Source organism: Poecilia reticulata, chromosome 16 (genome assembly GCF_904066995.2).
Source record: "Poecilia reticulata chromosome 16, P_reticulata-male-v2, whole genome shotgun sequence".
Taxonomy (NCBI): domain Eukaryota; kingdom Metazoa; phylum Chordata; class Actinopteri; order Cyprinodontiformes; family Poeciliidae; genus Poecilia; species Poecilia reticulata.
Window position 1 is genome coordinate 9,756,002 of NC_088845.1, and position 15,967 is coordinate 9,771,968.

Consider the following 15,967-nt stretch of genomic DNA (forward strand, 5'->3'; position numbering starts at 1 on the left):
CACGTCCAATCAGGGGCAAAACGACACACATGCGCTTCTTTGTGTTATGTATTTTGTACTTGCACATATTATTATCTTTAGTGTATGAATACACTCACTTTTTACTTCCTTCTAAACATGCATGCTTTCTCTCACACACACATTTTCAAACCCCCTCTCTGGACTCACACACACTTTCTTTCCTAGAAAGACATTTTGATCACTCCAAAGGGGTTTTCTTTGGCTTAGGCCTTAAACACAAGTCACCAGAAAGCCATGCTGGCTTAGTCTAGCAATAGATCTTCAGCATAACCACAAAAGCTAAAAATATAAAAAAGCTGTAAACACAAATCAGTCAGTGTCACTTTATTTAATTGATCTTTAAAAATAGAAGCAACAATTTATCCACAACAATCACAAACTGATTTAAAGTAAATTAAAAAGATTATCATTTTGATGGCATATTTTCCATCTTAAAACATGTATTGGCCAACTCTGACTCACCAGCATCAAAGCTGAAATAATCAAAAACAAATATTATAACTATGCTGCTGTGAAAGAAAAAAAGTATTTGCCTCATTACTGATTTCTTGTTTTTTTGTTGTTGTCACACTTGAAAGTTTGAAATCATCAAACAAATTTTAATGAGAAAGATTACCAGAATAATGATTAAAAAAAATTCCAAATGATTTCATTTAGAAGGGATAAAAGCTATACATGTCAACCCACAACTATGTTAAAATTATTAACAGCCCCCCTTCAGTAATTATAAATCTACTATGATTAACAAAACATTTGGAAAGGCCAATATTAACTAGCCACACCCAGCCTTAATTACTGCCTGACCTGTACAAAGAATGAAAACACACAAATAAAACCTCTCTGACAACATAAAGTAGGATTAAAAAAGCTCAAAAAGGCAAAATGTAAACAAAGGCATTGATGTCCATCTTCTCACCATCCACAAATATATAAAACATGGAAAGGTGGAAATAGTTCTGAAAAGTGGCTGGATGGCCAGAATTACTCTAAACGTCCATTGGTGACTCATCCAGAAGGTCACAGAAGAGCCCAGCCAACATATGAAATGAGTGGCTTCAAATACCCAGGTTAAGGTCCTTGTTCATTATTTAACATTAAGAAAATGGTATCAATAGGAAAGTTTCAAGGTGAAAATCACTGGTGATCTTTCAGCTCTCATCTGCAAAAACAACATCTTCTTTCCCAAAACATTTAGGAAAATATTCTGTGGATTGGCGAGGTAAAATTAGAATTCTTTGGAGGATGTGCATCCTGTTACATGTGGCATAACAATAACAGCCCCTAAGAAAAAGAACAGTATGCAAACAGTCATACATGGTGGTAAAGTGATGGTGAGGCTGCTTTGCTGCTTCATGACCTGGATGACCAGCAATAAGTGATGCAACCATGAATTATCTGGCTATCAATTTGTCAAGTTGTGACTTTAAAAGTACACTTTGGTTATGCAGCAGAATGGTAATCTATACCATCCCAATATTCCCACCACTGAACGACTCAAAAAACAAACAAAGCAATAAGAAACGTTTGGAGTGGCCAAGTCAAAACCCTCAGTTGAATTGAGATGTTGTGGAATTAATTTAAAAAACATAAGTTTACGCTGGAAAACCATCAAATGTTACTGAAATAAAACAATTCTGCATAGAACCGTTGGACAAAATTCCACTTAATGCAAATGCATGATGACAGTTGCTGCCACCAGGAGTTAAAAAGCCAGTTGTTAAGTGTCCACTTTTCACAGAGGATCAGGTATATGGAGTTTCTACCTTAATACATAAAATTATGATGTAAAAACTGCCTTTTCTATCTTTTTCAAATATAAGTATTTTGCTTGATGACTTAAAATGTGTGACAAAAAACAAAAAAAAACTAACAGAAGAAATCGCTAAGACTGCAAATAGTTTGATGCAACACAGTAATTTTTGACATACATGACTGGAGCTAGCTATAAAAAAACAACAAATTAAGTAATGAAACAGTGGCAAATGAAGGCATGTATACTTTTGCAATGCAAGACAGTTTTGCATTTTCTTTCAAAGTTAAACATACTGACTCTTTGTGAACAGATAATAAAAATGCACATTAAAATATAAAAAAAAGAAGGCAGAACTGAACATTTATGTAAAATAAGATAGGCAGACACGTGGCAAAAGAGATCTGTTGCTTTTGCCATGTGTTTCAACTGTGTAATTATGTGCACATAACAGTAAATAATGAAAGCACAAAAGCACATCTTTTCCAAAGTGCAAATGAAACGTCCTGAAAACCAAAAGCTACCTACACCAAGAAATCTTCTACATGTTTTCACTTTAAATTTAAGGAAAAGTATGTCCAATGTTTGACCACTTTTTACAAAAAGTGTCACACCTCCTTCTGTGTCACTGTGTACAGTAACCTATTCAAAATGCATAAGGTAAGGCATAAGATAATAATGCAATAAGAGAAAGGTGATAAAAAGCAACATTCAAAATGCATGGACCTGCAGTTATAAGAGCATTAGAATAGTAACTCCACCATACAACTGAAATATAGACCGCAGCCATTTTTATACTTTATCAGTGTTCTGTGTATTTTCTTTAGAGCCCTGAAGTAATATTAATTAAGACATTTTTGGCAAAGTGGCAAGCATTTGCAGATTTTTACCTAAACACTAAATAACATAGAAATAATGTTGTAATAAGGCACTCAATCTTTAACTTTCGCTGATGTGTGCAAACAACATTGCAACATCACGATTTTGCACACTAACATGCGCAGCTCCTCTTACGCGACAAGGTTTTTGAGAAACTAATGTCTTTATGTTAAAACGACCTGAGGCAGAATATTTTTTAGCCTGTTACCCTCCATGGTACATCTGGGTTGTTTAAAAAAGCTGCTGAAGAACAAAAGGAATGGTGAGATCAGGTCAAGTAAGTGCTTTATAGGTTGCTGTTGCAGTCACGGCACAGGATCTTGTCGCCATCAGGGAAAAAGCCAGCGCCCACGAGAGAGATGGAGCACTGGGAGCAGGTGAAGCACGGCTGATGCCACTGACGATCTTCAAATGAGATGTACTTCCCTCCTCCAAATCCTAGAACAAGAAGTCTGGGTTTTAAAAGATTGCTGATTGATCTTTTAAATGAGTTTAGTTGCACAAAGGCAGACTTGGTCGTAGTGAAGTCTGAGCCAAATAAGCATTTTTCTGTTTGAAAAGATCTAGAATGGGTTTTAATTTTTAGGCTATTCGAACAACTGCTTCACGGTATATGTTAAGCCCTAATGAAAGATGAGGAATAATATTCCTATTTTTATTCCTATTTGTGCAACTTTATTTTCAGTTTGTGCCTACGTTTTCCCCTTAAAGCTCAATCAAGTTTTTATCTCTTTGAGTCTTTCCCAGTTCATACAAAAAAATGTTCTTCTAACCTACAGCACACCAACTGATAAAGCTTTCTTAAATATTAAGGGACTGTTTGTGACTTTCACAAATGTACATAATTGGATGAAGAAAAGTAATTTCATCTTGCCTGTAATTGGTTTGCTGCAGGCCTCACACTTCTTGGCGTACAAGCTGCCAAAGCACTTCAGACAATAGGGGCTGTCATCTCTGGAGGTGAAGTGTTGACCCGCCAACTGCGTCTTACAGTTTGTGCACACAAAGCACTCCTTATGCCACGGCTCATCCCGATAGGTCACACCACCTTTAGCCAGGGCCTTAACAGAACAAATGTGGGATCATTTCTCACATGGGTTTCTGCAGCTTAAAAGTTTTTCCTCTGCCTTATATAATGGAAACCATGTTATACTGTAGATATTTGACAGATTTACAGACCTTTTTACAACGCGTGCAGCGGGGAGCGAACTTTTCCTCGTAGCAGGGCACACAGTAGTGGTCGTCCTTGTCTGGAATGAAGGACTTGGAGCCAATCGGCTGTTCGCAGCTGTGACAAATGAAGCAGCCCTCGTGCCATGTGGAGCCTGCATACTCCAATTTTCTTGTACCTGCAGAAAACGGAGACCGACAGGAATAAAATATGACTGGGTGCTCACTTAAAATGGGAAATAAGATACTTGATTGCACAGCAGCATATAAAAATCCTTGTATTTCATATTCTGATTGAATACAAATACCACAGACCCATGGTTCTTTTCTATGGCAAGAAAGTGGCAGCAAGCTTTAAACAAAACAAAAGTAATACAGTTTTTCCCTCTGTGACGCAAGCCAATTGATCTTCCTGTAAATCCCCTGGATGTTGAGTTTATTATGCTGTGATCCAGTGGTTTATGTGGGGCTGACATTTCCACAGATTGCTTACGTTTCAGTGCTTCAGACTTTCTGTGCCGCACTGCTCCCTAATCAAAAACATGAAAATAACCTGCAAAAGTCTTTCCAGATTACAAACTCATGCAGGACTCACTGTGGCTCAAGGTGGATAATAGAGCTTTTGTTGTGCACAGCTAAAAACAAGGACCAATGTGAAAGTCTAAAATCTAGTTTTATAACAACCAAAGAGTGTTCCTCAGAGGTGCAAAAGAAGAAAATTAGATATACTCCTAGATCGTTATGTATTTAAACGTATTTATTCATTTGAAAAATAAGACACGAAAACCTGTGCTGTAAATAGTTTTAGATTCCAAAATAAACTTGAGATACGTTTTTAGATGGTAGGGACCAGGGATGGAAACACAGCCTCTGTATTTGTCAGAGGATTTGACTCCAGGATGAATAGAATATCACTGACAATGGGAGCATTTAAGCAGCTCAGTCAAATAATCTTGTTAAAAGCTTCTGCTAAAGATGATTTCACAACTTCCCTGTGAGTTCATTTATGCTTTCGTGTCAGCTGGGGGTGTGAATCTGCTTGTTGTACATTTGGATCCTGGCTGGATATCAACTTGAGAACATTAACAGTGGGGAGCAAATTATGAAGTGATTTGGAGAAGTTAAATCACTTTAAATACGACAGTAAAAAAAATAAAATGTTAATGTTGTAAACATGTAGTTGTGATAGTTAAGGGGTTCCAACATTACCTGCTGCGACAGGTAATGCTGTATGAGTTTGCGACCAACAATTCTTCACACAACATCTGAATGCTGCAAGAATTCATTTTGTTTTGCTGAAGTAAAACAGAACAAGTCATAAATCATATTCTGTGTTCATGTTTTCAGCAGGTTTGTACCCCATTTTGAAAGAAAATATCGAATTAATCTAAAAGTTGACACCTTATAAAACAATGATACGACAGCAGAAACTTGGGTTGTTCACACTACAACACCTTGATAGTTTTAAACAAGAAGTAAGTCACTTCTTTTTTTTTTTTTAACCAAAGAGTATTTTTTTTACCTTTATGTTTACTAAATAAGATGTATCTAATACCATGAAACAAATAAGATAAAAAAAGGTAACTGGTGAACCTCCATAAACAGCTGCTATATAAAATATGTCTAACGGTCAGCAGCTTTACTTCTATCTTTGGGTTTAAGCCAGAAGAAAGCATCACATTTTAACAATGTGTTTCCTCTTTGAGTGAATCAGGAAAAGGAATGCGCTGATCCACTGTCATCAAATTCATCAACATCACTTATTAAATTGGGAATGCAAACCTGAACATGTTTACCCTCTGATACAGACACATGATCTTGATCTGGTCAGGCCCTGGAGCGCTTTATTAGGAAATAATTTTCTTGATGTGATTTTTTTCATTGTGGTTGCATGACTTAATGGGTGTGTTTTTGTTTTCATGTATTCAGTGAAATCTATGCCACAAATCTGGTGAAGACATAAAGAACAGAGCATGCACAAAATAATGGCCAAACAGCAGTGCAAACATCACAGTTTTCTGAAATTACATCAGTAGGAGCACGACTAAGAGTTTGACTGTTTTCTGTGGTAACTGTCTTTTCCTATAAACTTTTCCTAAGATTGCTGGAAGAGTCTACATTTGACATAAAATTTCAACAACATTTTATCAGCAGTTTCTCTGAATTTGAGCCTCTTGAGCTTTTCTAAATAAACAGCAGTGGAATTGTTCTGGGATCTGTAAGGTGCTGAATAGGTGCTGGCTAACTGACTTCTTTATCTCCGGTTGTCATTAGTTCTGCTTGTAGGCTTCCATTCCCAAGGATTCAGTTTATAGACAACAAGTGATCCAGAGAGACAAACGGTTACATTCATCCTTGGCACCTGCTTGTTTATTTTTTTTCTGTTTCTTTTTTCTGAATTTTCTTCCTCTCACCTGTCTGATCTAATATGTAACTACTTTCATTCATCACTGAACCCAGCTGTATTTTCCGAAATCATTTGCCTATTATCATTCGAGTTTGCATACTACATGGTATTTAAGAGGAGGAACAATGAGGCTTTGTACATGAGGGAAAATAAAATTATGCATTGTAAAACAAATATTTTCATAAGTTCCCAAATCTTTTTATGGTTTTTTCATCTTTCAAATAAAATGATCAAACAATTTCAACGGATTTGTAAAAAAAAAAAAACAATCTATTTTCACCTTCACCTGGCATGACGATCTTGTCACAGGCGACACATTTGGAGGAGAACTCATTACAGTAGCAGTCGTTGCAGAGCAGCGCGTCATCTTGGCTGGTGAAGGGCTCATCTGCCAGCGAGCGGTCACAGCGGAAACAACGGAAACAATGCTCGTGATAATGTCTGTCCTCGTAGAAGAGCTCCTAGAAGCGGAAAGGGGAAGAGACAATGAAGAGAGTGGGAGTCATTTTTTACAGCTGTAAAAACTCCACAGATATGAAGTCTCTCTGTCAGTGACTTGGGAATCAAACAGGCCAAATAAGGGAATGACAGGAAGACATAAAGTAAACATGGACCCATATTTACAACAGGAGCAGAGAGGAGTTTTAAAGTGACAACCAGATTTCTGCGCAGAGTGCCAAGCGAAACAAGGCGAACCTACAGTGCCTTACAAATGAATTTAAATCCTTGGAGCTTTTTTCATATTTTGTTAGGTTACAACCACAGAATTTAATGGGGTTTTTTTATTGGGATTTTATGCAACAGACCAGCACTAATTGCCACAAAGCTGGGAAGAGGGTTTACAAAAACAAATAGAAATGTAAAAGTTGTGGTAAGAAAATTTGTCTTCAGAAACTCTTTGCTCCTAAATGACATCCAGTCAAGCAAATGTCTTCAGAAGTCTCCTATTTAGTACCTTTATGCAACTGGAACTCGGTTCAAGTGCAGCTATTCTGTGAGAGTCTCAGAGATTCATTAGAGAACATTAGTGCACAAACAATACCATGAAAACCAACAAACACAACAAGCAGGTCACGGGAGAAAGTTGTTAAGTAGGTTAAAGCAGCTAAGTTAAAAAAACAATTTCCCAAACACTCTGGACAGCTTAGAGCACTGTTCAGACCATAATCTGAAAATGAATGGATGAAGCTACAGCTGGATCTGAACCCAAACTGACAGGCTGGGTAAGGAAAGCACTTATCAGAATAGTATTCAAGAGGACCATGTTAACTCTGGAGAAGCTGTAGCAATCAATAGCTCAGGTAGGAGTCGAGTCAACCACTCAACAAACCTGATCTTTATCAAAGAGTGGCAAGAAGAAAGCAATTGTTAGTAGAAGTACATAAGAACTCCTGTTTGCAGTTTTTTGAAGCCACGTAAAGGACACAGCAAAGAAATTTACATATGAGGTTTTTCATACCACTTTTAAAGGTCGTCTTAAAACCCATCTAATTTACTTGGCTTTTAACTCTAGCAGGATTTAGTTTTAAATTGTATGTTTGTTTGTTTTTAAACTGTAAGAGTTTTTTTAATTTTTATTATTGTTATGTTGTGTTTTAATGTACAGCACTTTGCTGTGTACAGCTGTGGTTGTTTTAAAGTGCTTTATAGATAAAGTTGGATTGGATTGGATTGGAAACATCCTTTTTTATGTGCAATTTTTTTCATGTACGATGTAGCACTGCTATATACACATCTTGTCATGTCAGCATGAAGGCCTTACCCTTGCATCATGGCCAATTAGCTCTTTGCATTCATCACAGGTGTTTGAAAACAGACTGTCGTAACAGGGGATGCAGTACGGGTTGTCATCAGATTGGATGTACTTGCGGCCGTACAGGGATTCTTTGCAGTTATCGCAGTCGAATCGGTCAGCCATTGTAGTTTTCTGAAAACCTGAAACCCAGAAAGAGGAAGGTCAGGACAACAGTGTTTTAAAAATAAAAAAAAAAACAAATGAAAGAAAAAAGTAAATAAATCAGAAAGATGCAGAGATGAGGATGAGAAAATGTGGAAAGGAATGGAGGGAGAGTCACAGCATCAGCAATAGCAGATGCTATAGCAAAAATATTTGGCTGTTCTCAGCTTAGACGAAACCATGACCAAAAATGGAACTTAATGAAAATGATGAATAAATATCTGCTGCTAAAACTACAGTAAGGACAAAAAGCTTATCTTACACAATACACACCTATAAATATGTATAAAGTATTAATGTGTTCGACTGTCTGCGTGTCTTTGTAAATTAGGTGTTGAATGATACTGTTAGTTCAGAATCTCTTGCTCGATACATCATGTGGTTTTATGTATCTAATGCTTGCAGGGAAGCACACATAAACCTGACTACTTGATTCAGTAGAGTACTTGATTAGTTATAGCCCTAATATAAATACCAAGATCCCTGAACAAATAGCTCCTTTTCAGAATAAAGGTAAAACTACATAATTCCCATAGATTTAGGGGGTGCATGATCCACCATCCTTGTTGGCCCCCTGACCATGACGGAGCACACAACAAAGTCACAGAATAACATTATGAGAGTATTACGGCAACAATATCAGGTTGCCTAAGCGTTACGACATGGCTGGAGGGCAGCCCGGTGATAAGTGATCCGGTCCTCTGGCAGAGCACACGGCTGGATATCCATTCCCACCACCCAGGAATAATAATCAACACTGATATAACAATCAATCAAACTTCAAACCAGACCCGTGCTGCCCATCTTACACATTCAAGCGTAATACACACACAAAAGCACACAAGGGGGCATGTAAACACACTCCCACACAAAAACACACAGTGACATAGGAGAAAAGGAAAAAGAACAAAACGAGACAAATTACACACAATCCATCATCAAACAGAGAATCAAGTTTCTGTATGAGCCTTCTGCAAGACAAAGGCTCCTAATGAGTCGGGGTGAGAAAGTCACGATCCAACAGAGTTTACCTGCTCTCAGCCGTTACATGAAGCCCTCTGACAGGCTTTTTGCTGTAGAATGACACATCTTTCCCCAAGGCACTTTCACCCCTTTCTGTGACCTTAAAACATTAATTATGAAGTCTAAACTCACGACAGCCCTGCAGCCCAGTGTTTATAGCACTGTAGCTCACATTACTACAGCAACATCTCTAAGTGTACTCAGAGTCTTGGCTAAATACATCACAAATATCTAATCACTCATGTTACAATATCCATCTGGAGGTTATGGCTAAATATCTGAGAGAGCAGCTGTGGTTGGTCTGTGAAATGTAACATTAAGGCAATGAACTTGTCTGCATGTGTTCAACATCCGCTGAATTTCACAAGTCCATCCATCCCTAAATTCCAGCAATGTTGCAACCATAAGTCCACATCAAGATTACGAAGAGATTAGATCAACAAGGTATATACCTAAAAAGGAGAACTCGGATCATGTTGTAATCAGCAGTGCCAGGTAAAAAAGGTACAGAATGTGCTGTCTGCGCCTGCCGGGTGAGCGAACGAGATGAGGCATGACTCACAATGACAGAAAAGCAACACTAATTTTCAAAGCAAATTGTACTGCTAAGATATTTATTGCCCTCTAAATGCGCATGTATAATTTACGTATCAGCACGCCAGAAATGCTGCCAGAGTGAGTTCAGAAACTACTAAGTAGAGACAATTTTACATCCTAGCACATGCTACTTGATATACGGTACGGTGAAGAATAATTGTTCATCTTACAGATGTATTCTGTGTTTGCTTTTTGGCCACACCAATCAGATCATAAAACTGATTTTAGTATTAGACAGAATTGGATGGATAGGCTGTACTGAAATTGTTTAGTTGTGCTTCCGTACAATAACAATAAAAGCATTCTGATTCTGACAAAAATTAGTAAAAAAGTTTTCAAAAGATAATTGAATTTATACCTATTCAAAATAACGTGTTCTATATGAAAATATAATGCTGCCCTGCTCCTTCTTAAATCCTGAATTAACTGTGATTAACCACATTTTTGTTGTTTAATTGGACAAGCAGTACCCATGTCTGACTACTGTCTGACTACCACCTGTAGAACCACAAAACCAGTTAAAAGGAAGATGTTTCATAACATAAATTAAGTCATAAGCAACAAATCATGTTCCGACTTCTGTCTGTTACATCATATCCAAACTAAGACAGCATTTCAGTAAAAGAAAACACAGTACTGACAGTTAAACAGTTTGGTGGTATGTCATCCTGTGGGAATGTTTCAGAACTGAAAGATTTGTTAATGAAAAAAAAAAACTTTGCTTGTAAAAAATCCTGATGAATAATGTCTATTCTGCTGTATTTTGGTAATGAAGGGTTATTATGTATTGGCACATAGCCGCATTTTATAGCACAATCAAATAACATTGTCACTTTCAGTTGTTATGAAAATGTTGCACATATCAAACTTGACTTGACTTTGCATCATAGCCATATCTGATTTCTTGAAATTGGCCTGTGACTCTTTAAGAACCTCCAACCTTGTGCAACTCTCCCTTCATCTTATCACAACAATGCTTCTTCCTGACATCCATTGATGCCAAATGTTCTTCAGAGCTCAACAGACATGCATTTCCATCACATTTGCTTGTTGCTGCTGCTGCTAGTCTGGTGGAGCCGTGTGGGGGACGGGTGCTCTGTAGGGTCAAAACTTGTCTGGGGATTTCAAGAGTAACGTAAACAACTTCTTTTCACCATTGCAATTGGTGGTACAACTACTTTCTAGGGTTAGGGAGACTTTCATTGCATAAGGCCAGACTAATGTGAAAGACTTTGATCCCCCCCCCCAAAAAAAAAATCTAATAATCACTCCAAAATTGTTTGTATTGTATTGTATTTGTCTGATTAAAAAAATTGCTTGAGGATCAAAAACATTTAAAGGTCACAAAAAATATGTAAAAACAGTTGAAATCAGCAAGGGGCAGATACTTATAGGACAAAATATTACAGTTTCCCCTCATACTTTGTGTTCTCAGAAAAAAAAAAAAAATCTGAGGGAGATCTAGTGATTTGGTACATCAGTTAAGGCTGAAAAACTGTGAAAAAAAGACTAGAAAGCCTAAAAAACACATACTACCCCATAAAGAAGAGTTTGTTTTTCCTGGCAGATCTTCTCATCTTTCGTCTGCAGATTTGCTTCCAGTATCAGTGTTTGACAAGCCAAAGTAAGGCCTGTAATGAACTTCTGATGACACAGTCTCACAGAGAGGGGGCATGACGTCAACCCACTGACCCCAGGGGTGACGGACAAAGACGTGAGTGCATGCACATGTTGCTGACCCGACAGAGAAGAGAGAAGAGGTTCCAGACGTGAGGCTGTGTTTCTCACAGCGCTGTTTACAGTCTCTACTCTGGTTGCTTCCCAGCAGAGGTCCATCTCCTTTATTTCCAGTGCTCACAGACTAAGAACCTTACTAATAATCCTAAAAAATACCAGAGCTATGACTGATTTTAGGCCCCTGGGAAAGTTGTGGGCTTTTTCAAGGAAATCATTATTGTACCAACACAGAACAAAGAGTCGCGTTTATTGTCCTGAGCTATTTTTGGTATTTTTCAACCTTCCTAAGATTATACAATGGTATGCATTATTACAGATAGTCTGTGTTAGTATTGCACATAATCTTAGTACCTTTAAAGGGCCTCAAATATATTTTTTACCTTTTTAGGAAAAATTCCTACTTTTTCCTGAAATGGCATCACAAAGCAAATTATGTATTGCAAATATATAACTATTCAGACATAAAGATTCAAGAAGACGTTAAAGAATCAACGTAACATGCAATTTGGTTACTACCAGTCCCAGATGACTACTAATGTAACTTTTTCATATTCTCATAGAGAACTGCAGTTATTGTCTTTAAATGGCGGTAGGACAAAAATTTATAAGCATGAAAAATAAACATGAATGTATCTGGTAAGGTGTTTCTGTTCAGGGTTAAATTACTCTTAACCCTTGTGTCTAGAAATGGGGTCCAACCAACCCCACACACGTAAAACTTGTATCATTTGCCACAGTCCTCTACGTTTGCCTCAGTCCTCTCATGCACAAGGGTTAAACTATTTCACATCTTGCCTTTATGTTGGCATCGTTAAAAAGGTGTTTTACGTAGTGCTGAGCAATACAACAATGAAAATATATATATCAGAAAATTATAAAACAAAAAAAACAATGAAAGACAACAATTTTTTAGCCTATCATGCAGAGGGGAGCCACCATTAAAAGATGGAGAAGAGATTGCAGCCAGTAATGTAAACTTCAGTTGCATTATTTTATGCTTTACTGAAACATATCACACTCATAACAATGGGTTTTGTACATCAAAATATTGGTAATTGAAAAAGTGTAACATGTTCCAAAAATACTTTAGTGTTAAATTTCAAATTATATATTTTATAATTGCATTCATATCTGCAGGCATTATGCCAGATTTAAATCAAATGTAACACAACATACTTATGCTTCCAAGTTTCTTGTTTGTTTTTTTTTATTAAAGAAAAACATAATTTCCTAATAATGCAACATTTGACAAGCAACTAAATTATTTGAAATAAATTTGTATAAATGCAAACATTTTGGTCTAAGCACAAAGGCAAAAAAAAATTTGTTGCCTATTTAGGCACATGTGAACTTGCACAAATATCACTTACAAGCAGCTTGCTGGATTCTTAACTTGTTGTTGCACATGTGGATATGAGATAAGGCAAGAATGTGAAGGTTGCATTTGCTAGGCATCACAATACTCCCTGATTGGCAGAAGAAGGTCATATTCAGGGACAACTGTGAGACACAGCAGAACAGACTGATGCATCCAAACCAACATCAAAGCTGTCCCTGAGAAACAGTCATGGACGGCTACTGGAGAGTTAGCATGCACCAAGTTCACTTCTTTCCCACAGGCCAGAAATCCCCAGCTCAAACTTTGCTTACTAGCTGCCTAATTCTAAATGAAAAGCCTTAGGAACCTAATAGAAGATCGTCTCCCACATTCCCACTTTTCTTCCATCCACTAGTGGAAAATAAGGCTAGATAAAGCTTGACATCCATCCATATGAGCATAGTCACAGAGAGAGCTCATCCTACCTCAGCCAGCTTATGTCTCAGTGTGGTAGTAGACGATCTGATTTGTCACGTGTGCACAACGTTTCTGCCCAACCATCCTGATGAAAACAGAAATATTCCTGCGGTGATGAGTTACTTCTCGTCCCATGATGACGTCATTCACAATTAACTCAATTATACAAACATCCTGCTAGGAGGTCGCCATAAATATCCCTTTCAAACTTTTTCTACATTTCAATTCAGCCTGTCATGAAGATTAATATATTCAATGACAGGAATTCACATTCATTATTTATATATGACATTTGGGAAACTAAGTGGTTTATTATAAATGACCTTTTTATTATGAAACATCCTGATGATGGATGTTTTTTTTTCAAGCATCTGGATTTATTTTAAGGTTTGTCTAATATGTAGTTACAGTACTGAAAAGTAGAATTTTCCGTTCTATATTAAGCTGACTGGTAATGATTTTACTCTGAGTTGGGAGTGATCTCTCTCTTGAAATATAGGTATCGAACCTGTAGACATTGGCATCGAGCCATACATCTGCCCACTGATCCAGACGTCTCTGTCTGATATGCGATTTCAAATAGCCAAGTTCAGCACAAAAGTTTGTAATAAAGTAGTTTGGTGTTTTATAAAGCCAGAGTGGATAAGCGCAAGGTTAACTGCTGAAATTGTTAGGTTTGCGTTTTATAGGCCTATTATGACTGAGGGGCTATTTAGTTAAAGTGGATACTTCAGCATGTGTGGATTTTACTGTGCTCAGTAACATTTAATGTACTTCCAAAGTAGCAGCTTAAAAGGGCACTTGATCGCTTTTGTCTGGACGGATCTTCTGGCAACAAATCGACTGAGACACCAGTGGAAGAAGTGTGTTGAGTATTTGAACTCATTTGAACTTAAACACTTCAAATACTCAAGTGTTTTTTTTTGTTTTGTTTTGTTTTTTTAAAAAGGTCCAAATTAATCCAGAAAATGTGACGGTCAAGGAGAAAATTCAACCTTTGGGCAGGATCAATATCTTATGAAAACATATCTCAATGGGGCAGTATTATGTATTTTCCAGGCACATAGCACCATTTCGTAGAACAATCAAGTAATTGTAACCTTCAGTTGTTATAGAAATACTACATATATCAAACATAAGAAAAAATTGATTCACAATTTGACACAATGAATTTGGACTCTCTTTAAGAAATTCCTATTCTTTCCAATACTCCCCCTTCAGCATGTCATCACAATAATAGCATTCCATCTTGCTGTTTACAACCAGTTTTGGAAGTATTGGACTGAGAAGTAATGTGTACAATAAGCTCAGCAGGCACCCATTTCCAACAGGTATTTGTTAATTGCTGCTGCTGCTAGTCTGAAGGAGCTGAGTGGGGAAATTCATGGATTCTGCATGAAAGAATAGAAGCAAAACTGTAGGTATGTTTTCATGAGGGAATAACTTTTATTTATTTATTTTATTTATATTTTTAAAGCTCAAAAAATAGATTTTACATAACACCCCTTAGAGGAAAAACATCTTTGAACAGATAAAACATCATTCCTTGCTTCAAAATGAGGTAAACTAAAGCCTGAGACACATGAAAGCCCCTTGATAGAGATGTGGTCAAATGCATTTTCCACCTCATGACCTTGAAAGAATTTTATTTTTGCTGACTAAACACAATGGCTGAAATACTCCCAAATGGTTCAGAAAAAGACAATTACCACACAGCATCAGAGGGATTCATTTTATGTTTTTCAGCACATTACATACTTAAGAGTCACAACAAAACTAACCACAACAACTAATTGCTGTCTAATTGGTTTATAAAAAAAATAACATAAAAACATTTGGATTTTCCAGGTCACAGTAATGCAAAACAGAGCTGGACTCAGAGAATGTGTGTGTGTGAATGTGTGTGTGTGTGTGGGGGGGTTACAAATTACTTAATACTGCAAAGCTTTGTGTTTTGGCTTTCACTAGATCAGATAAATGTAGAGAAATAATCAAAAGGACACATTGAGGCAATGAATCTTATCACAGGAAGAGAGGAAATTGTTCATGAAGAGGATCTATATACAGACTCATTTTATAAACATGCAGTCTTGTTTAAACAGACTTCTGATGGCTGGTTCTGGTAACACAAAGGATTAAAAAACTGAATCAACCTGAATGCCGCTTGTTTACTTGGAAGCAAAATACATCTTGGTCTGATCTGACCAAAGCACACAATTTCAGGTTCAGTAGACTACAATAGAATGTTCATTCTTTCTGTGTTACGTCAGCATTATATCTTAGTAAAACAAGAAAATATGAAAAACTAATTAGAATTTCTTAGGCACTCACAAATCAAGTGATTTTTTTTTTCCCCTCCCCAGAATAAATTAATGTACTGACATTAAAAGCTAATTTTTTTAGAACCCTAATAGATTTGAGAGATCTTTCTGCATTAAGAGAGTTATTTATGTTAATACACATTTTTAACAGGAGTGCTAACTTATAAGCAATCTACAGTCCTCTGAGTTTATACTACGAGTTTGGAACTGAGCCACTGTTAAAATAGGGCTGGTAAATATTGGGATTAACTATGAATGTTGTCATAATTGTTCTTTCTCCTTCTTGGATAAATGATAACCAGGTCTGCCA

The 15,967-nt window shown here is 36.9% G+C and overlaps 1 protein-coding gene across 3 annotated transcripts in view; it reads right to left on the reverse strand.

Moving 5' to 3' along the window:
• Window positions 1-330: 330 nt before the first annotated feature.
• Window positions 331-15,967, reverse strand: part of fhl3a (four and a half LIM domains 3a) — a 33,343-nt gene continuing 17,706 nt past the window's right edge. For 2 of the 3 annotated variants that reach the window (XM_008431091.2, XM_008431092.3), the window contains exons 2-6: window positions 7,990-8,162; window positions 6,508-6,688; window positions 3,830-3,999; window positions 3,525-3,711; window positions 331-3,088 (exon numbers count right to left, since the gene is read on the reverse strand). In XM_008431091.2, coding sequence (XP_008429313.1) covers window positions 2,937-3,088; window positions 3,525-3,711; window positions 3,830-3,999; window positions 6,508-6,688; window positions 7,990-8,145 — 846 coding nt within the window. In that variant the 5' untranslated portion in view covers window positions 8,146-8,162 and the 3' untranslated portion in view covers window positions 331-2,936. The remainder of the gene's footprint in view (window positions 3,089-3,524; window positions 3,712-3,829; window positions 4,000-6,507; window positions 6,689-7,989; window positions 8,163-15,967) is intronic. The other variant, XM_008431093.3, reaches the window with a different exon arrangement.